The sequence below is a fragment of the Lepidochelys kempii genome, chromosome 2, assembly GCF_965140265.1.
Source record: "Lepidochelys kempii isolate rLepKem1 chromosome 2, rLepKem1.hap2, whole genome shotgun sequence".
NCBI classification, from domain to species: Eukaryota; Metazoa; Chordata; order Testudines; family Cheloniidae; genus Lepidochelys; species Lepidochelys kempii.
The window spans coordinates 167,714,558-167,737,484 of record NC_133257.1 but is presented as its reverse complement, the minus strand read 5'-3'; the positions used below and the strand labels follow the sequence as shown (position 1 = coordinate 167,737,484).

Genomic DNA, 22,927 nt, shown 5'->3' with positions numbered 1-22,927 from the left:
TGTTAGTTTTTCCTCCTCCTTTATTAGTCTGTCAGAGCTGCTCTGTTTAAATTTCTGTCTTTACCAAACAGATATTTTCTCCACTGATGTGGAAGACAAGGACTTATCTGATGGTGTGAGGGGAGCATCAGGAAATTGCAGCACCCTTATCTGAGCAACTAGGTGCCAAGTGACTCAGTAAGAGGAAAAGAAAAAAGAACCTGAGAGTTATTGGAAGAAATTTCAACTGACTCATTTTCAAATATTAAACGCTGTCTGTTATAGACACAGCCACAGTCTGGCCTTATATGTAGGGTTGCCAGTTTTGGTTGGACGTATTCCTGGAGGTTTCATCAAATGACAATCTTTAATTAAAGATGAATCTTCAATTTCTGGAGACTCCAGGACAATCCTGAAGGGTTGGCAACCCTACAGTATATGTCCCTTAGGTGGAATATAGTAATACTTCTATGTCTTACTTTCAAAACAGGTGAGATAGTGGTTGTTATATTTTTTAAACTTTATAGAATTAGGATGTTAAAATATTCTCTACCATGGTAACCATGACGAAACGAAAGCCATTTTTGAGATGATAAAATTGTGAGAGTTGGCATAGCTAAGTTTTGCTTCTCTGTGGAGCAAGTTTGTCTGTGTTCAACTCTGCATTTTTGCTCAAATTTTATGCTCTAAAAGCAGCTGTGGGGATTCACTCCCAGGAGGAGCATATCAAACGTGGATCAATGGTTCTCAAATCTTTTAATGTGACCTTATTTAAACAAATTCCTCCCAAATGTGCCTAAGAACATAGTTATGAGTTTAGGTTGCTGCCTTTTGTAGCTTAGCCTGTAGGACAAACTTATTGAATGATGACTAAGATGAGCCCAAACCAAAACACTGGACATACAGCCCTTTCTCTAAATTTAGGGGAGATCTGGATTGAATTTAACAGTTGACCCCTGTTTCGATAGTGGACTGAATCAACAGTCCAACATTTTGATATAATCTGCCCTACTTGGTACTTAAAAGAAGTCCTGATCAAGATTCAAACTGCGGAAAGGAGCAACTCCCAGGTCCTCTTGGAGTCGTTTCTGCTGATTTGGGGATCATTGTGGGATGGGGACAAGGACTAGACTGGCTGAGTGCAAGGGCTCGTGGTAAAACACACAAACATATGGTGCCCCCTCCAATATCTTTTCACAGTGCCAGAGGAAGGAAATCCTCTTCGCCAGCATGGCCAGACTTATACAAAGTTTGGTTTCTACCCATCACTATCGATATTTTGTACAGAAGTGCAACATCTTGATCAAGCATGAATTCTGGGTTACAGTCACAGGAAAGTAGAGGTTTAAGAATCTATGGAGCCTTTCTTTTTGGTTTTAAAAGACAAAAAATATTGTTCACTTTTTGTGACCCAAGAACCTCTTAATGCCAACTGACAAGAGAGTGTGTAGGAGGGTTGCAGGAATCTCCTGATTCTACGATGTACATTCTGGTTGACTAAAGAATTTTATGTGAGGTTTGAAATGAAAGCCAGTGTCACATTCGTCATCAATATAATTGTGAAATGTATGTACAGGACTATGTAAGGAGTTATGGATATACACTGAAAACAGGTTCTTAAGCTCTGTATCAAGGTATTAGACACAAGGAAGAGTGAAAAACAGATTTGCTGTCAGACTGAGATGTCTCTCCATCTATTTGTTTACAACTAAATTGAGTCTTATCTTGTTTACAGTGGGTCTCCGATCTCCAGTCTGAACTGAATGCAAATGAAGGATTGTAAGACAGAACTAACAGGACAGTGAACACAGCAGGGGAGAGAACCTTACCTTGAGGTACATATCAAATATTTACTTGAATATATTTGGGGAGGGAGAAAAGGGATGCCCTGGCAGCCTTTTCTGAGGAAGTAAGAGGATAGCACTTTTGATTCATGAAAGGTGGGGGCGCGGGGGCAAGGATAGTTCAGTGGTTTGAGCATTGCCTGCTAAACCCAGGGTTATGAGTTCAATCCTTGAGGGATCTGGGGCAAAAATAAGGGATGGTACTTGGTCCTGAAGTGAAGGCAGGGGACTTGACTCAACTCAATGACTTTTCAAGATCCCTTCCAGTTCTATGAGATAGGTATATCTCCATATTAAAGAAAAAAAGGGGTGTACGCTGGAAAGAACTTTGGGTGAGATAAACAGCTTTAGATTAAAGTTACTTGTTAGTCACATTTAGTGTCTAGAAAGCATGTTATGATTTTGTTTTCCACGTAACCATTTGTTTCCAATATTCATAGATTTTAAGGCCAGAAGGGACCATTGTGATCATCTAGTCTGACCACCTGTATAACACAGGCCATAGAACTTCCCCAAAATAATTCTCATGACTCTTTTCTGAACCCTCTCCAATTTATCAATGTCCTTCTTGAATTGTGGGCACCAGAACTGGACACACTATACAGTATTCCAGCAGCGGTCACACCAGTGCCAAATACAGAGGTAAAATAACCTTCTGCTCCTATGCGAGATTCCCCAGGATCTCATTAGCTCTTTTGGCCACAGAGTCACACTGGGAACTCTTGTTCAGCTGATTATCCTCCACGACCCTCAAATCTTTTTCAGAGTCACTGCTTCCCAGGATAGAGTCCCCCATCCTGTAAGACTGCCCTATATTCTCTATTCCTAGATGTATACATTTTTTACACACACCCTCCCCTATGTTAAACAAAGTGATGGTCCTCAGTTGAATCTTACAAGCTGGTATGTCCTGTCCTGTGGGAACAGCAGCTCTGGCAATACTGTGAGCCGTCCAGTGGATAAGGGGCTGGAAACTTCAGGGAACACTCTGAGTATTCAGGAGTTGGTGTGTGCCTACCACTTCTTGTACAAAGAGAGCGAGGCCTGCGGGGGGCCAGGAAGGCTTTTACTGCTAGAGGTTGTTCTTTTCAGGGAGCTAATGCACAGCAGGCACAGACAAGACTGTTTCACACTAAGGGTAGGTGGTGCTGAGGTGCCACACAACCCTAAATACCCCGGGGAGCATCACAAACCTCCACGCCATTTAGAAGATGTCGGAATTCAGGGCAGATGAAAGCACTCCCTGCATATGCTGCATCAACATGCATCCAGATATTCTCCTTATTGCCTGGAAAAAAATGAAGGCAATTAAATAAGCAAAGACAGCTTTTTTCTTTAAAACTTTTTCTTAATTTGCATTAGACCAAGTGACTAGAGGGGATTTGCAGTCCCTGCAATTTTGTTTTTTCTTTGCCATTCATATTTTATCAATTCAATTAGGACAGAGCTCTAAGAGGTCACATCACATAGGCCTCTGTTCTGCTAAAGAATCCATGCACACAGACCCTTCCCATCTCCACAGTTCTATTAACAGGATTGAGCCCTTAGACACTCCATTTACTAGTAACTTGCAATACACAATCTCAATTTATGATCAATTCAGAATGCTTAAAAATATGTATTCTTTAAAAAAAACTAGTGACATTCATTAATTTCTATAAAGAAAGCTCTCAATATTTGTAACTGGAATAGCAACACGAGTTTTAATTTTGCTGGCCCCTTTTAGCAATAGAGAGAGCTCCAAGATGATACATTTTTATATGACATGAGTTTCCAGGGACCTAACACAGTGAACAAACTATTTACAGCATCCAATTTATTTTGGGATATTAAACTATGAATAAACTTTGTTCTTACCCCTGAGCAAACTTTGGTGTATTACAAATCTGTTACCTTAAATTATTCAATAAGTTGTTTTTGCAAAAATATTTCAGAATATGGATCTCACTGTTCACACTATGCGACTGTTCATTGACAGTAAATCATATGGTAATATTTCTGGTCCCTGACTGGACGACATTGAAACAAGCCGACAAAATCTGTCACAATAGCCACCAAACACTTCTGGTGCATATTTTTTTACATTATATAAACACACACACACACACACATTCAAATCAGTATACACGTGCAAAGATTAGTTACACAAGTACTTGGATTCTTGTAAACTAAACTAAATGAACTAAAATTCATTTGCATAAATATTTGCAAAAAACACATTAAAAATTGTGTATCCCCTCAAAGTTAATACTCAGCTTTTATCGGAACAAATGTTTGAGATTATTATTGTTGCTTTGCACTGACTTCACCAGGCTCTGGGTGTGTCCCTCATTTTATGACTTATACATATGTACACTGAGGGGGAAGTTCACCCCTGTGCAGAGGGGCCAGGACAAAGGCTTGTGCTTCAAGCAGCACACTAGTCTTGGGCTGGACCCCTCTGCACAAGGGCAATTTCACCAAAAGTGATTTTAAAAAGCTCCACATTTACAGCTTGTTGTTCTACCCCTAATGTGATGTGTCCCTATTTTACGATATTGAGTCAGCAGGCAATTTCCTGAACAGCATATTCATGGCTAGCTGTTAAGCCAACGATGACAAACAGCCTAGGGGAGCAGGATAAGGAACAGATTGAAGCCCTGAAGTCTGTTTGTACTGCATACACAGAAACAAATTACTACAACTCAAGAGTTCAAACAGGACAACATGCACTTTCTGTCCCCCCCCCCCCCCCCCAAGATGAATTCACAACAGATTAAATCTCATCCTAGTTTTACCAGGACAGTTCTGGATTTTCATACAATGTCCCTGTGCCCCCAAAACTTCTTTGAAGATGCCCAAAATAGTGAAATGAAAAATTGCAACCATCAAAGCATTCAGGGCTTTTTATAACTACAAAAAGTTTGTTCTAGGCATATTGCTACCCCAAGTGTACTCTATACCTGTATGTCACTCTCATTATGCAGTGAGCACGTGTTCAAGGCCAAAGCTGTTCATAATTTGTCAGGTAACAATCTTGCAATAGGAGTCAATGGCTCAATCTAGTCAGTGCAACCTCTCCTGCTCTAGCCCTAGTGGGTAAGTGGGAGGAGGGGAAAGGAAAATACTTCTGTCCCTTTGCTTTTTACTTCTTTCATCTCTATAGTGGCGGGAAGCAAAGAGACAAAAAATGCCATCCACACCATCCAATGGTGGAAAACTTGAGTGGCCCTGTAGGGAGGGGGACAGTCCCTGAGGGAAAGGGGGGAGAGCACATGCTGGAGGAATGCAGGGATGGCCCCTGCTCTATGAGCTCTCTGCCTCCCATTGGCCAGCCAGAAGAAGATGGGAGCCACGGGGCTCCTTACTCCCCTCTTTCATTAATCCAGTATTGCCAACTCTTATGATTTTATCACAAGTGAAGGGATTTCAGAGGGTGTCGGATCCTGTCTTGAGATGATGCAAGAAACTCCACACAGCTGGAACCCTAACCCTAACCCTACTTCCTATGCGGATGGTGAGGAGAGAGGAAAGACCCTAGCAGCTGAGAATAACTTCACTCCCTCTTCCCCTTCCCCTCCTGTGAGAAATATGGACAGGAAGGTGCATCTGCTCCTCTCCTCCCCACTGAAGCACCCAGCCTGGGAAGGAGTAGAGGGCGTGAAGAGCCTCTAGATCTGCACCACATCCTGGGAAAGGGGAGTGGGGACCCTGCTGCAGCCCTCCAGGCCTGGGAGCAGGGCGGGCAAGAGCCCCAGGAGGAACAGAGGTGATACTTGGAGGGTAGGGCCGTACCATGGGGATGGAGACCGATGCAAGGGCTGAATTGATGGGGGCTGGGGAAACTAAACTGAGTCTGGGCTGGGGGAGGGTGTGTAAACTGAGGTGGTAGGGCTGTTGGGGGCTGAACTGAGGGGGAAACTTGTGGTCAGGATTAATTAGTGGGCAGGGGATGAACAAACAGGGGAGTAAGAGCTCCTGCAGCAAGGGCCAAGCTCATTTTATCCAATCAATTGTTTTGCAGATGCTGAGGTCAGGCAGGGAGAGTAAAGAAACTCAAAAGACAGACAATAGAATCTTTTTCTTTAAAAAGGCTCATGACTTTGGGGCCAATCTCATGATTTTGGGGGGGGTCTGACTCATGACTTTTGATCTCCTGATATTGGCAATACTGTTAATTTAAATCCTGGACTGAAGTTTTTGGAGCCTCTTGCTCCATTTTTAGTGCCTCATCCTCCCTCCCTGTATTATAGGAGCTGTGTTTATTAGGATGCTGCAGGTTTGATCACCCCCTTGTTTTGGGGATCAGGAAGGAATTTTTCCATTGGGCTAAATTGGCAGAGGCCTGGTAGGATTTTTTGCTGACCTCACAGCATTATGAAGGTGTAGTCAAGGCTCAATAGACTAGAACTTAGAATTTAATAACAATAACTTGTGTGACTGTTTAGCTTGTTGCAACTTGTGGCTGGTGCAAATAAGAGGCCAAAAGAGCCAGCTTCCAGGAGTGAAATAGATCTGTGATTTCACTGGTGGACCTTAGGCCTTGGGAAAAGGGGAGACGAAGTTTTTGAGGAATGAGGTCCTTCTTTTGGTATGCTGTGTTCGCCTCACAGGAGGCAGTGTGAGAGGATTTAGGAGAGTGAGCTGAACCTTAGAGGTAGGCTGAGGAAGGTCTACCCCTAGTTATTGGCTATCTGGTGGGAGCCCTGCAGTGGACCCATGTAAATACCTGGTATATGGGAGACAGGACAGATAACAGTGATAAGTTACTAAAATTGCGGCCTGCCACTTAAATCCATCCTTGTATCTCACCTCATTCACCTGTGTGTCCTGACTGATGCAAAGTGATAGAGGGGCACATGGAAGGACACAGAGTTCAGCTTTTTTTCAATCTGCTTCAGGTAGAGCTTTTCTGACCCATGCAGAACAGACCAAAGAAAGGAGCCACAAAGTCAAGCATGAAAGCATTTTGCGGTCCTAAAATATGTTGCCACAAAGGAGGGTTTTTAAAAAAAAAACTTTGAAGCTATGGCTATCTTTCTTACCCATTAGTGATCTGGCCTAAAAATACAAGTTTGCTGCTTGAAGCAATGTTGGAAAACAACTGTAAGTGAAAGATTTATAGACAGAATTACTGCATTTGGACACCGACACTGCATAACACCCAGGAAAAGAATCAACAAGAGACTGAAGTGAGCTGTAGCTCATGAAAGCTTATGCTCAAATAAATCGGTTCGTCTCTAAGGTGCCACAGGTCCTCCTTTTCTTTTTGCGAATACAGACTAACACGGCTGTTACTCTGAAACAAAAGACTGTAACTTATATTTAAATTTTAGAGAGAAGCAGCAGGGAATGACTTACAAATAGGACCCAGTTCTAACAGTCTGTCAAAGGAGCAACAAGGTGTGGTTCCGAGTGTTGCACAAAACTGAAGAGAAAAACAAAAGGCAAAACTTTAAAATCAAATTTTCCAGCAAAGACAATTACCAACTGAGAAACAGCAAGCCGCAAAGACCTCAAGGAATAGAAAGAACTCTGGTGATTTAGGACTTCTGAATACCCACACACAATTACAGCCTTCTAATCAATACCTACCCAATAACTGAACTGCAGTGTGCCGTTCTGGATGCAAGATGGTTCCAGAGTTTATGGGAGTTTGCACCAAGGATTTTGATTCCACATATTTCTCCAAACACTAATTTCAGCTACGCAGGTGTCAATCGATAATAGCTCTACTGCAGTGAAAGAAATTCATTCTGATTTATGCTGGTATAACGGAGCTCAGAATGTGGTTTAAGGATAAATTACTGCTAATATCACAGGCTGGTGATTTTCTCACAGGCTCTTCTCTTCCAGGGTCATACTAAACACTCAGACTCAGTTTCCCTGACTCTTCCCTATACGTGTGCGTCTCTCTCTTCTAAACTGTCCGCAGCACTATGAACACAATGGGCCAATGCAGATGTGATGTAAATAATGGAGGAAGTTTCACATTAGCAAGAAGATATAAGTGGGTGAATGTAAGTTGTTTTAACTTCCCCTAAGGAGGAGTGACAATGTGGAGTAAAAGCAACCAACAGGACAGTGTAAGCTAAAGTATGGGGGCTGGTTTATCTTGTATATTACTGTTATTCTGATCTATATAAACATATAGAAACCCCAATGAAAATGAGGGCCCCTTTGTGCTAGGTGCTGCATATACACACACATGGTGAGAGACAGTCTGTGCACTGTAGAGTTTACAGTCTAAATATATATGGTAGACAAAGGAAGTATTATTATTCCTACTTTGTAGCTGGAGAATTAAGGCCCAAAGTGATTCATTATTCTCAGGTCTCACAGGAAGTCTGTGACAGGTCCAGGAACGGAACCCAAATGTCTTGAATCCCAGTCCAGTGCCTTAAGCCAAAGACCATCCTTCTTACTATTGGTTGATTCCCTTCTACAACCTCGTCCTTCTGGCTTGCATTGGTCAATAAATTACACCAATTTATGCTCTCACAAATTTACCAACATGTCATCACAGTGTGAAATGTGCATGTACTCTAATAAAAATATCTATCAATAGAACATGCACATTTAATCATCACCTCGTAATCCACCTCGGGAGTAATAGACATATAGATGCAAACTACGGAAAGATAAAAAAGAACCAAACTAATGAACTTTTGCCCATAACACATTCCAACATTTTTTGAAGTCTGAAAGAGTCTGGTTATTCCCCCACCCACAAATTACCCATGCCTCCTACCTTCCTGTTTCTGCCTGGGACAGGAAACTAAGTGGTAAAATGTAATGAGAAAGGCCAGAATACTGAAAGAATAGCCTAACTTGAAACGGGAAGTAAAGGAAATCTGGCAGGATTTCAATTTGCAGACTTTAAAAGGTTAATGTAAGGAGAAGCAGCCTACATTTTAGGTGTTAATCTGATGAGACCTTCCAAAACTTCCCATTACTAAAATAAACATACAGTGGCATATCCATCCATATTGAGTAGTTTTAAGTTTGCTGTTAAGTAGATTTGCAATTGGATTTATACCTCGAGCCTCAGTCTCCTCTCATTTAGGCTCTGGATAGACTAAGATTTACAGGTTTGTTATCAGGCATTAGGAAACACATTCTAAAACCTTTAAAGACTGTAGTGTAGACCAAGCAGTGTATACTTTAACACATATTAGTTAGACATATTAAAGCCTAGGTGTCTTTTCTCCTAAAAAAGGAAAAATTTCATTCTGTTAAATTTATTTTTTTAAATGGAAAACTTCAAATGACTTGCAGAAAAAAAGGCCATTCACTGTTCATCAAATTTTGATGGGAAATATTTGCTTAGCTTTCATACTAACTGAGAGGTCAGCAACAGAACTTCAAATGTCAATTTTGGTAACTATTGCACTGCTCATCAAAGCTTGAAAGAAAGAAGACCAAATACTACGTTATGAGTAGGCTTTTAAAAACACAGGGCAATAGTCATCTCAAGACACATCTGCATCCATATTATATGTATCTCCAACAATAACGTTAATGTTCATTCCTGCTGGTACGGCTAGAAAAGAGATTTTTGTTGTGTTTATGTTTTATGGGAAGTGCTCAGATATCGTGGCAATGGCCAACCTAATTATACCTAGTAATACAGTCCTCTAAGGGGGCCATATCCTCCCCTTGCATGACTTCATGCAGCCTCATAAAACCATGAAAAATCACCAGACCAGGCACAGAACTTATTCCCTCAACCCGGTCATGACAATGATAATTATAAGAATAGTCAACCATAAAAGAATTGCTACAGGCAAATGGATGATTAAAATTTGGCAGGGCTTATCTAACAGGTCTTTTCAATCTAACTATTGTGAACCATGTTTGGAAACAAATGTGGTTCTGAAAACAAAGGATCTGGCAAACACATTGATATGGGGATTTATTGACACATCGAGATAAAATTGTATACCAAAAGTAAGAGTTCTTATTTATCCATATCACCATCACCTTTCCATATTGGGACCACCCTGGGTCCCATATCTCATTCGGAAATATGAGAAAGACAGGGTGGTTGTAGCACTCCGGTCCCTGTTTGCAATCCCTCTTTAGGTTGAAGCATCTCGGGTATGAACCCCTGCCTTTAATGGGGTACATTTTAAAAAGGGTTGAGGCTTGGTCTCTATTTTACTGGTGTAGTATGAACCCAGATCTTGTACCCACAGATGAACTGAAAATGAACTAGAATATTTGCATTGCTGGCTATTTGATTTGCTCCTACAGTCTGGAAGAGGTGCAGGTACCAGTTCGGCACCTTCAGTTGAACTATAGTTACAAAAATAGGGATGCAAATTGTGCAGGTGCAAATTGGGCACTAACAAAGAGAGACCACCCTTACGAAAACGGGGCTGTGTCGGTGCATGGGCACAAGTTGGTTGTAAAGAATGATGATTACAGAGTTCGGGTTCAACAGTTAAGGACCCAAGTCAGGAAATCCCCAAATTACCGTGGCACACGCAGTCATAACTCTGCTTCTTTGTACGTATGTATTATAATTAGGTTGCTGGACTTCACCAAGAGGGTGCAATAGAGGTGTCAGTGGTTAGTGAGGGACAATAAAGGTAAGCAAGATTATTGCTGAGCTCAATTCAGCCAGCTGAAAGATACGGTGTACTGGTGTCAGCACCATAATATGATTACACTAAGCTACAAACATGCTCTCTATAATCACATTAAGGAATGTGCCATTATAATCAGAGATTGTATACATTCAATACATATGCTCAGTTGTTTGAATAATGACTTGTTCCATAAAGAATGGCTCAGCTGTTTAAATAATTTTAATGTTTTTTCTGTAGGTACATGAACCCCAAAGCCACCTGCATTAATCCCCAGAAACTACTTAAAGTAACAGCATCTGCTCTCTTCAGGGTCTCATTACCCTGCATCAGTACTAAACCATGAATCTAACCCAATTTGTAACCCATATTACAACAGCATAATCACATTTGTGCAGGGGACAGGGGACAGGCTGCATCTCAGAAATGGAACTGAGAGCTCCGAAGAGCCCAAGGCATTATCCTTTTCAGATCATGTTGTGTAAATATAACACAGCCCTTGCTCTGATGTAAAGCAGCCAAATACTTGCGTCAGTCACCTTGTGTAGTACTTTCCTGAATACATAACCTGAACCTGCACAAATATTTATAATGCCCTGCAGGTTTGTATTATAAACCTCAGGGAGCACTGCGTCCACAACTCCAGGAGACTGGGGAATACACAAGGGGGATTGCTCTGCCCACAGCTAGTATCTGCCTACTTGCATTTATAGACGTCAGCTATGTACATTTTATGAGAATCAATAAAGGAATAGGGTTTATCATACAAAACCTACAGAGGTATCAAAGTAGTGAGATTATTGGTTAATGCAATGGACTTAATAAGAATAACCAAGAAAGCTCATTTAATTTAAATAAACTAAGGCATGTGACATACTTTAAGAATTGATTATCAGTGATCTCTGTGTCATATTTATGCATGTTAACACACAAACAATGCACATTGAGCTAAATTCAGCTTGGTTTATCCCAGCTTCGAAAATTCTGGAGGGGTGAAAGGAGCCCACAAGGTGATTTCAGACCTGACACAGAGTTTTGAATACTAAACTTCTTATCATTTTACTGCAAATACAAGACCCATTTAAAAAAAAAACAAAAAAAACCTCAGGATATTATACACTCAATTCAAAATCACTACCATGAAGTTGCTAAACTAGAGAGCTATTAATTTAGCTATCCATCCCCCTGCACCCCCCCCTCCCTCTGTACTAAGCTCATCATATTGGGATCTGTATTAATAAAATAGTTAACAATGATTATAACTGTGCCTGTCTTTGTAATACAGCTACTTCTGGAGTGGAATGTAGCACATTGCAGTGCCACCTTCTAGGCAGAAAGCAAAGATGCCCTGTCCAACTGAAAGTGCAGGGGGAATTCAGCTAGACAAACTCGCATTCGGCCAGGGCATGGCACTAGTACCATTACTCTTGTGAAATCTACAATTTTTGATGGTCATTTGCAGTCAAGACCTCAGCTTTGCAACTCATCTGAAAGCTGGCACCTCCAGCAGGCTAGTTCTGATACGATCGCCATCCAAAGTGGTCTGGATACCACGTCTCTGTTTGTGCATATCCTGTAAATCATCACTCAGCAGAGCGGTTTCGGCTAGAGCCACAGAGTGTCTCTGCTGGGCCGTTAGTCAACAAGAAGGTGATCATATTGCAGCAGCAGTACACTGCCATAGCTCTTTGAAGTATATTGTAACATAGATACCAGCTGCTGTCATGTATCTGTACTGGCTTATGAAAGTCAATATTCTCGCAGATTACTTATACCACCTAAACGGATGTCGTTTTTAGGCAGTGGACTCTATTTTCCAACTTGTTAGAACCTAAGTTAATGCACCGAGTTGTGCATTTGGACACTCAAACTAGCACTCAGACATCTAGTTTAGGTATTGTCATCTCAATTTGAGAGCCTAAGGCAAAGCACTTAAAACACCTAACTTTCAGCATATGCTTAAGTCCTAATTAAGTCAATAGGATCTCAGCATGTGCTTAAGTGCCTTGCTGAATTGGAGCCCAACTGCAGAGCTGGGCACCTTTAGCATACTGGCCAAGTTTGGGGCTCACTCCAAGGTGCTGAGTGCCGTCAACTCCTGCCAATTTCAGTTCCTCTCAGGAGTCACTCAGCACCTCATGGGATCGGGCCCATTTGTTTGTCAATAGCCTGTGTAACTCAACTGTTTTAATTTGTTGAGTTATAGCTGTGCATTGACTTTGGCAAACACCATTTGTAATTGAAATATACACAGCTTTGAACTTGGAGAAAGCAAATAAAAACTACTGCTCCGGACTTGCTCCCAATTTTTACTATAGTTTGTGCTAAGTGCCAATGAATAAATCGCTAGTGCTAAAAGACACCAGTGGTGGATATAAGTTAAAAGATTCTTTTTTTTTTTTTTTTTTTAATGCCGAACAGGTCTGATAACCAAACCTTATTTATTTGAAAAAGCTATAACACTGTTACCAAGTTATTTTAATTAGATCTCCTGTTTCCTATCAGGCCCAGTAAACACATGAGTCTGAATCTCTCCTTATATTTCTATTAACTGTAATGGAATTATTCCTGATTTATACACATATCTCTGAGAAGAGAATCCGGCCCATAAAACACAGGGTTTTATTTTCCTTTTCCATACTCACTATTAAATCATTTTTGCTCAAGAGATTGCATGAACTTAGTGGCAACCCAGATCCATGTCCACACTCGCACTTATGTCAGCAAAACTTTAGCGACATAAGTTTTGCCAGCATAAGCACTCATGTGCACAGTGTTATGTCTGTGCGAGATGCTCTGCCTCAGACATAGCTACCACCACTTGTTGAGCTGGTTTTATGATGTTGAAGGGAGAGCTCTCTCCCATTGGCATAACACGGCTAAGGAGCGATCTTACTGTAAGCTTGTAAGTATAGACATGGAAGGATCAATATGCTGTCACAAACTCTCTTCAGTCAGGGTTCCTTTTGCAGAACTTTCTGCTTTGACACTGCATCTCGCTCTTGAGAGAAAGATCAGTGAAGAAGAGGTGAGTAATAAGGTGGTGGAAGGTGTTTCCTTAGTAACATGCGTATCTTTGTGGCAGGAACAAAATAAAATAGCCCCAAATTACTCAAGAACAAAAGAACTTGAAGAGCAGAAAAGGAGCATGAATGGGGTGCATGGGCTACTGCCCAGTATGAGAGAGAATGAGCATACCTTTCAGTTAGGAGGCCAGCAGTAAGGATAATGAGATCTCATCTAATCCTCGCTGAGATGTTTTATGTATACAAATAAATGGAAGGGCTGACACTGGCCGTATTAACTCAGGCTGAGCCTTTGCTTCCTTTCAAGGCTTGCATTGCACCGCAAAGCAAACAGTGGAGACAACATATAGTTTAAAAAAAGACACCCTTTGTAACAGTGTAATTGAATCTGTAAACAGATGATTTGATTTCCCTTTCCCACAGCTGCAAAAATTAATAGATGGTGAATATTTATGAGGAGAGTTCCATTGTGGGTGTGTAGATGAGGTTTGAGCAACAAAGCAACTCAATTAACTTTCTGATAGCACATGGAGAGATGATGCAGAATTGCACTGTGTGTACAAAATGGAGAAACAAAACACTGAAGCATGCTGTTAAAAAAATCAGAACAGCCTAATATAATTGTTAAACCAAACCAAACCAGCTAAAAACTTTCACATTGCATGTAAAAGCTGCTTATATGACTTGCTGTGCTGTATTTGCCCCAGTGGAGGGAACTGAGATCTCCATTACAAATGCATTTCTTCTGCAGCAGGTTCTATGAGGCGGGGAGGGATAGCTCAGTGGTTTGAGCATTGGCCTGCTAAACCCACGGTTGTGAGCTCAATCCTTGAGGGGGCCATTTAGGGATCTGGGGCAACTATGGGGGTTTGGTCCTGCTTTGAGCAGGGGGTTGGACTAGATGACCTCCTGAGGTCCCTTCCAACCCTGATATTCTATGATTCTATGGCACAAGTAAATTCATGTGAGCAGCCTTAGTGATAGTGCCTTCATTTTGGACAAGAGTCTTATTTCCACTGGAAGGCAATTGGTGGAATTCACTTGGCCATCTCAAGATTACTCAATTCCTTTTCTCCAAGGCAGGAAAACAGCATCCCCTTACACTTGTGAAACGTCTGTTGGGCCCATGCCATGGTCTTTTAACATACCACAAAGTCAGAGCCCAAGGCAATCAAAATAAATCAAACAAACAAATAAGCAAGCAAACGAAGGATAAGATTTCCAAAGTGTCCAGTGATTTAAGTTTCTAAGTCCAATTTTCAAAAGTGACTTCAGACGGACTTTCATTGACACCTAGGTTCCTAAATCACTTTTGATAATGGGACTAAGAAGCCTAAATCACGTAGGTCATTTTGGAAATTTTACCTTACGTAAACAGAGAAGATGAAGTACAGGCTACCCTGAATCAAATAAGACTGCTCTGATCAGAAGCTCTGTAAAAATGGAATTCTGGGCTTGCACGTTTGCAGCCTTCTAATAATTTCCATATCAAATTTCTTCAGATGATAAGACAGGGCTTTTTCTGTCAGCCCTGTAAACTCAACTTGGACTGTGAGAGCCAAGATGGGCTTTACCCTTCACTGTCATCACTACTGATAAAAGTTCTACTGGCCATATTACACTTTCTGTACATAAACCTGTACAGCTCCATTGTCTTCAGCAGATTTGCACAGGTGTAAATTATTGGCAATTAGCAAACAATTTTGTTGATGCATGATAATAGACTACAGTTCACTCTCTCAGCAGTATTAATTCTTCAGGGATAACAGGAGAAAAAAATTACTAAAAACATACTGTAGTTGAAAGTGATTGCATGATATTGTGAATTTACACAAGGAACAGATGCTCTGAATGAGAAGGTGCTATTTTTCATTAGTCACTCAAAGTGACTACACTTTATAAAGACAACTGTATTCAGTCTGAAAGATCACATAATATGAACACTGTTCACTATCCATGAATTCTGATGGGAAAGGAAAATAATGTTAAAGTCAATAGTGGTGACCTATAGCTCATTACTGACGTTTGTCATCTTATTGACAGGTGATACAGTCTCTCTCTCTCTCTCTCTCTCACACACACACACACACACAGAGTCTGATATAGTCTCACCTTGCTGACATTCAAGGCACACCATGAGCTTATTTATTTGCTAAAGTAGCATTGAGTCTCATGGTCTAGGGAGGGGTTCTGGCTGTTTGCTGATATTTACGTTTGACATTGTGTCATTTCGGGTGTTGATTTTGTATTTTTTTCTGACAAACGCCTACATGCAACCCATAAACTCAAAAATAAATACACACATTTGTGACAATTGCAGTTTGGAAGTCCAGTGTAAAAGATAATAACATATTATTTCAGGATATAAGAAAGTCAAGATATTCACCCACATCAATCCACCTGTCTAGTCTAACATCCCCCTACCCCCTTTAAATGCATCTTCTCTCTCTGCTTTAGTTCTATTCAAAGATATAGCCTCTATTTGGCAATCCATTACACACACGAGTTGCCATCTGTGCAAAGAAATGTCTCCTAAGCCTCCATAGTGCCTAGGGAATTCAGTTATTTTCTTTTCTTCCCTGCCCCCTTGCCCCCATGTAAAAAGAAAAAAAAAGAGACTGTATGCAAAGTTCATGTACTGTGTAGAACATTCATGGAATGTTCATATTCTAGCTAGTGTGCAGATCTATATGTTCTTAGATTACATACAGTATCATCTGCTCATCGTAAAAGTGGCCTATCAGATGCACTAAATCCACAAGTAAGATTGTTCAAGCCAGTACTTACAAAGAATGGGATAAGACCAGCAGCTCTGTCTTCATGCAAAACTTTGTTTAGGGCTGATCCACGAACACTGAATTTATCATCTGAAGGGATATTTTTAATCTTCACTCCACCAATTAATCCTGCCTTTTCCACTGATGAGTGGGCCTGCAATTAAATGGGTGAGATTTAAAACACGAACCTTCCACAGAAACCTGTTTTTACTTCTAACAAACCACACATAATACTTTATGAGATCCACAATGCAATAGAATTGGGGTTGTCCATGCAAAAATCTCTAGTCAATGAGAGTTGTGTCCTCTTATGCCAGGACCTAATTTAGCCCTGCCTATATAGCCATTACACAGTTACAGATCCTGCTACACATGACAATATTAATTTTCCAGTATTTACTCTATGGTCTACATCCTGTATTTTCTGATGTCAATGGCAAACTCTCATTTACTGCAGTGGCCCTATTTCTACAATGGAATTTTCTTGAGGGACAATTGGTTTGATAAGATGCAAAGTACAGTATCTTGTGCAGGAACGCACTTGACATGCTTTTAGTCTCCCTCCACCCCCATCTTGCACTGTGTTTGTCTATACATGCATTGTCTCCCTCCCAGGAGGCTGTTTTAGTTTTTCATTTTTTTTTGGATTACTGAGCAGTGGGTCACACAGGTCTGTTCTTAATGTGGAAGGAGCAGCAAGCTCAGCAACGATCTGCTTTGAAAGGTCAGCCATGTCTTAAGGCGAATCCTTCTGCAGACAGAAAATCCCCTGACCTTCAGCAGGCACAGAGGGCTGTCAGCCTCCATTTCAGATCAGCCATTTACAACAAAAAGAAAGGCAAACAATGGGGCTCTGCTTAGTAGTACATTAGACTTAGGGATCTGTGTCTGGCAATCTGCACAGCACGCACTCTAGAGCTCCAAAGAGAAAAAGGACCAATTGTAACATGGCTTTTAAGAATCATCAGGACCCACTTCTCACATCTTGACTGTTCCCACATATGGCCTTATAATACGCCCCTTCCCCACCCCCAATAAAGAGCAGGTGCCCTTTTAAAATGATATTGTATCTAAATATACTGTGATGGTAAAGTCCAGTGAAACCTGAAGTCTGGGCATTTTAATGCACTGTAACCAGTGGATTAGTTCAAACTAAATATCAAGTAGTAGGAGCATTCCTCCTATCTCACTGACATTTAGATAATAAAATGTCATATTTATTGGAAGAAGTGACATTTCCTGGCCCCCTTTGTTAGGATTAGCAGTTTTAAAATGCAAGCACAGCTGAACCGGAAGGCCAAAGTTTGCTTTCATGCATGGTAGAAGCTTTTCATGATCGTGGCCATACTGAGAATTCATAGGTTAAGTAAATCTGCTAAATAGTGTTCACAGATAGAAAACAGGGATTATGTTGGGCAAACGTGGATTGATACTCTCTGATTTTAGTAAGTTTATTTTTAAACCCACTGCATTTTTTTCAGGTACCAAGCCTGGTATGTTTATAACTCATACAGTGCAGCGTTTTGTGTCTCAACATTCGAATCAGTTAGTTTATTGGCCACACTTACTCATGTTGATTAGCACCTTACTCCACAAACAGTATCTTCATTCACTACAAAGGGATTCCTTGCAGAATAAAATAAATACTAGGTGTGAGGAAGGGAGGCAACATTGGGCTGTTAATCTGTAACATATAGTACAATGCTTTCACCTGTTGCTATTATTTATTGTTTGTATTGCAGTAACACCTAGGGGCTTCAGTCATGAACCAGGACCACACTGGGGTGCTGTACAAACACAGAATGAAAAGATGATCCCTACTCCATAGAGTTTACAATCTAAGTAATCTGTATAGCAGGGTGACTGCATTTTTCAAGGAGTGTAATTCCCAGTGTCATTTTTAGATGTACTCACCTGATCAGATGCATAGGCCACCAGCTTGCTCATGATGTGTGCCTCTGTTAGTTCTGGGTTTTCTGATTGGACACGTCTGATTGTTTTTGTTCTGGCAGCAAGCAACATAACCAAAGTAGCCTCACTGGCACTGCCCTATGGTGAAAAAGAGAGACTCCATGGGACACAGCGAAGGAAGATTCAAAACCAATACTACCTGTTACGTGAGGGAGAATTACTGAAAACAAAATGTTGCATGTTAAAGATCTGCATCAGAGTGAAAGCCGTACAAAAATAAATGGCACAATATGGAATCATTTGAGAACTCTTATACCACATGCATGGTAAGAAGCATTGCTACAAGATGGACACAAATGTGCACCTAAGATTGTGACAGAAAAACTGTATATTTATGTTTAAGAAATTGTATGTGACCGTGCAATAAATTTAACCTTTGTCTCTCCTTTTCTCTTCATTTTCTACGTTTGGGTGTCTTAGGCTCCAGTCTTGGAATCAGCTCTTTACAAGCAAACCCCTGCACCTTTGTAGATGTGAATAGTCAATGCAAGCTTAAAAACAATTAGGCTTCAGTAGGTTCACAATAAGTAACACAGCTTTCATTCTTACCTTGGATGTCTTGTGACTATTGAGAGGTGGTGTTTGCAGCCAGTAATCCACCATTTTGAAACAAACTGGTTTGGGACAAAAAACTGATTGTTGGGTGGTTATTTCCCTCCCATACCAACCAGAAACATGCTGGAAGCTTTTTTTTTGGCTCTGTGACCATCAATTTGTAAAAACATTTTCTCAAGTTTAGAAGTTCTGGAAAGTCTGTGCTCAAGGGATAGTTTTAAGGTAAATTGTAACCTGAGTGGTTGCCTTGGGAATCTTCTGTGCACAGATACCACCTCCGTGAGTACAGTTGCCTCAAGAAACAGCTAAATAACTCTAAATAGTGTGCTAATTAACACATCACATATTTATATATTTGTGAAGCTATTTTCTTCCTTGGATATAGGCCTGATCCCATGACTCTTACATATCAGTAACCATTATTCAGGCAAGTAATTCCAGGCCGCAGCAGCACTAGCCCATTGGGGGACCTCAACAGGAATATTCCACCCGCCAACACATAATAAAAAACAAAAGGGGCCCCCTTGAGCTGCTTGGGGCCCTAAGCAATTGCTTAGTCTACTTATGCCTAGCGCTGGCTCTGATTCCAGCTTTCCCAAAATGAACATTTAAGTCAACTGCATTATTCATAGAATATCAGGGTTGGAAGGGACCTCAGGAGGTCATCTAGTCCAACCCCCTGCTCAAAGCAGGACCAATCCCCAACTAAATCATCCCAGCCAGGGCTTTGTCAAGCCTGACCTTAAAAACCTCTTGTCAAGGTTCCTCCCCCACTCTGAACTCTAGGGTACAGATGTGGGGACCTGCATGAAAAACCTCCTAAGCTTATCTTTACCAGCTTAGGTCAAAACTTCCCCAAGGTACAAAATATTCCACCCTTTGTCCTTGGATTGGCTGCTACCACCACCAAACTAATACTGGTTACTGGGGAAGAGCTGTTTGGACGCGTTTTTCCCCCAAAATACTTCCCAAAACCTTGCACCCCACTTCCTTGACAAGGTTTGGTAAAAAGCCTCACCAATTTGCCTAGGTGACTACAGACACAGACCCTTGGATCTTAAGAACAATGAACAATCCTCCCAACATTTGCACCCCCCCTTTCCTGGGAGATGTTGGATAAAAAGCCTCACCAATTTGCCTAGGTGACTACAGACCCAGACCCTTGGATCTTAAGAACAATGAACAATCCTCCCAACACTTGCACCCCCGCTTTCCTGGGAGATGTTGGATAAAAAGCCTCACCAATTTGCATAGGTGACCACAGACCCAAACCCTTGGATCTGAGAACAATGAAAAAGCATTCAGTTTTCTTACAAGAAGACTTTTAATAAAAATAGAAGTAAGTAGAAATAAAGAAATCCCCCCTGTAAAATCAGGATGGTAGATATCTTACAGGGTAATTAGATTCAAAAACATAGAGAACCCCTCTAGGCAAAACCTTAAGTTACAAAAAAGATACACAGACAGAAATAGTTATTCTATTCAGCACAATTCTTTTCTCAGCCATTTAAAGAAATCATAATCTAACACATACCTAGCTAGATTACTTACTAAAAGTTCTAAGACTCCATTCCTGGTCTATCCCCGGCAGAAACAGCATATAGAAAGACACACAGACCCTTTGTTTCTCTCCCTCCTCCCAGCTTTTGAAAGTATCTTGTCTCCTCATTGGTCATTTTGGTCAGGTGCCAGCGAGGTTACCTTTAGCTTCTTAACTCTTTACAGGTGAGAGGAGATTTCCTCTGGCCAGAAGGGATTTTAAAGGGGTTTACCCTTCCCTTTATATTTATGACACCTCTAAAGAAGGAGATTCCACCACCTCCCTAGGTAACCCATTCCAGTGCTTCACCACCCTCCTAGTGAAAAAGTTTTTCCTAATATCCAACCTAAACCTCCCCCACTGCAACTTGAGACCATTACTCCTCGTTCTGTCATTTTTCATCTGAGCAAGGATTACCTGTGACACTTCCTGGGGTACCCAGAGTTCTGAGGCGCCTTGCTCCACCTGCCCTTAGCGTGAGGAAGCCTTGTCTGTACCTCCCAGGAGTCAGCTCCCTGACTTTCCCAGGCACTGGCAACACAAGCACTCCCCTCAACCCAGGCGGGCTCCACTGTCCCCGCCTAGCGATAGGCACACTCCAACCTCTGAGTCCTCCGAGCATCTGTCTGCAGTGTCCAGCCCCTTATCCACTGGCCACTCACAGAATTACTAGACCCGCTGTCCCCAAAGGAACAATACACCGCAGCTGGCTACTTACCCCTTAGAACACAGCTCCACTTAACACACAGCACTGAGATTTGTTTATAGAGAAAGCAAGTACAAGTTTATTTAACAAAGAATAGAAATTCATATGATAGCCATCAGAAATATTGGGAAAAAAGTGTTCTTTATATATATATAAAAAAGTCAGAACATGCATTTTGAGGCTAAACTCAACTAACAAGATGCCCACTAGTCTAACAGAGGACTGCTTATCCCAAAGTCCTTCTCACTGTGTTTTTCAATCAGCATGCAGAGACCCTTCTTTCATGAGCCCAAACTCACTGGCAGCTTGCCTCCACGATGAAGGATGCCAGGGTATCTCTCTGCACCCCCAGATTTACCAGAATAGACCTTTGTTCTTCATTCTAAAACTGGGTTCCTGCCCACGCCATCCCCATTTACCTCTTCCTGTTAATTTTCCTTCTGAAGTCCCCACAATCCCCTTATTCACATTTGACTCATTATGCAAATCGACTCTCATTGTAAGGCACACAATGGTCAGCCAGAGAGATAAATGTCTTCCATCTTCTGTCTGGTGGAACCTGACCTAAGGCTTGCTACCTCTGGGTGCCCTGCCTTTAACTACAAGGCCTTAGGAGCATAATTTCCTCTACATATGTCCTTACACATTATCCACATATACATTTAGCAAAGATTTATGATAATCAGTGTGACATAGGCTTTTAGTAGAAACCTTATGTGACACTCTTTGGTAAGCTAGAATGTAAACACAGTACCAGACCCAGGGGATCCCTGAAATTCTTATGTGACGCTCTTTGGCCAACTGGCATCAAGAGATCCTTGGATCCTATTACCCTCAACTTCCATCCTGACTCAGGCCTAAGGGTCAGCCACAATCTGCATCTTACAAACTTTTTTAAAAACTGCAAACTTGCTCCCATTGAAGTTAATGACAGTTTTGCCATCAGCCTCAATAGGGACAGGATCAGGCCCCACGCATTTGCCAAATGCAATATGCCACTTTGAAAATGTCTCATCTACATCCCCCTGCAGTAGGGTTGCATCCTCGTTTACATCCTTGTTTGGCCGGGAGTCTCCCGGAATTGGGCTTGATCTCCCAGAGGCTACTCAAGCCAATCCAGGAAATTTTAAGCTGCTAAAAGTGCAGTGCCACAGTGGGGCTAAGGCAGGCTCCCTGCCTGCCCTGGCTCTGCGCCATTCCTGGATGTGGCCAGCATGTCTCTGTGGCCCCTAGGCGCAGGGGGAGCAAAGGGGTCTCTGTGTGCTGCCCCTACCCTGAGTGCTGACTCCACAGCTCCCATTGGCTAGGAATGGAGAACAGCAGCCAATGGGAGCTGCAGGGGTGGTGCCTGTGGGTAGGGGCCACATGCAGAGTCGCATGGGCCACCCCTGAGCCTAGGAGCTCCTGCTGGACGTGCCACCACTTCCGGGAGCCACCCGAGGTCAGTGCCGCCTGGCCGGAGCCTGAACCCCTGCCCCAGCCCTGAGCCTCCTGCATTCAAACTCCCTCCTAGAGCCCACACCCCTTCCTGCACCCCAACCCCCTGTTCCAGCCGAGTCCCCTCCCACACCCAAACTCCTGCCCCAGTCCTAAGCCCCCTCCTGTACCCCAACCTTCTGCCTCAGGCTCAGCCAGGAGCCCCCTCCTATACTCCAAACCCCTCAGCCCAGAGCTCACACCCCCTCCTGCACCCCAACCTCCTGCCCCAGCCTGCTAAAAGTGAGTGAGGATGGGTGAGAGCAAGCGACCAAGGGAGGGGGGGCTAGAGTGAGCGGGCGGCAGGGGCTCAGCGAAGGGGGGGGCAAGGGCAGGGCCTTGGGGAAGAGGCACGGTAGATCCTGGGTTGCACTTAAATTCAAAAAGTGATCTTGTGCATAAAAAGGTTGGAGACCACTGTTCTACAGTATTTTCAGCACGATGTGGTAACAAGAGTACAACTGAGCTTCAGAAAATCTGGCT

General features: G+C 42.1%; 1 protein-coding gene across 2 annotated transcripts in view; it reads right to left on the bottom strand.

Annotated features, from left to right (window-relative positions):
- DDC (dopa decarboxylase) overlaps positions 1 to 22,927 on the bottom strand; it is a 116,926-nt gene that overhangs the window by 45,324 nt on the left and 48,675 nt on the right. For both annotated transcript variants that reach the window (XM_073332727.1, XM_073332726.1), the window contains 4 exons: positions 18,111 to 18,245; positions 16,207 to 16,350; positions 7,164 to 7,230; positions 3,017 to 3,111 (listed from right to left, as the gene is read on the bottom strand). In XM_073332727.1, the coding sequence (XP_073188828.1) occupies positions 3,017 to 3,111; positions 7,164 to 7,230; positions 16,207 to 16,350; positions 18,111 to 18,245 (441 nt within the window). The remainder of the gene's footprint in view (positions 1 to 3,016; positions 3,112 to 7,163; positions 7,231 to 16,206; positions 16,351 to 18,110; positions 18,246 to 22,927) is intronic.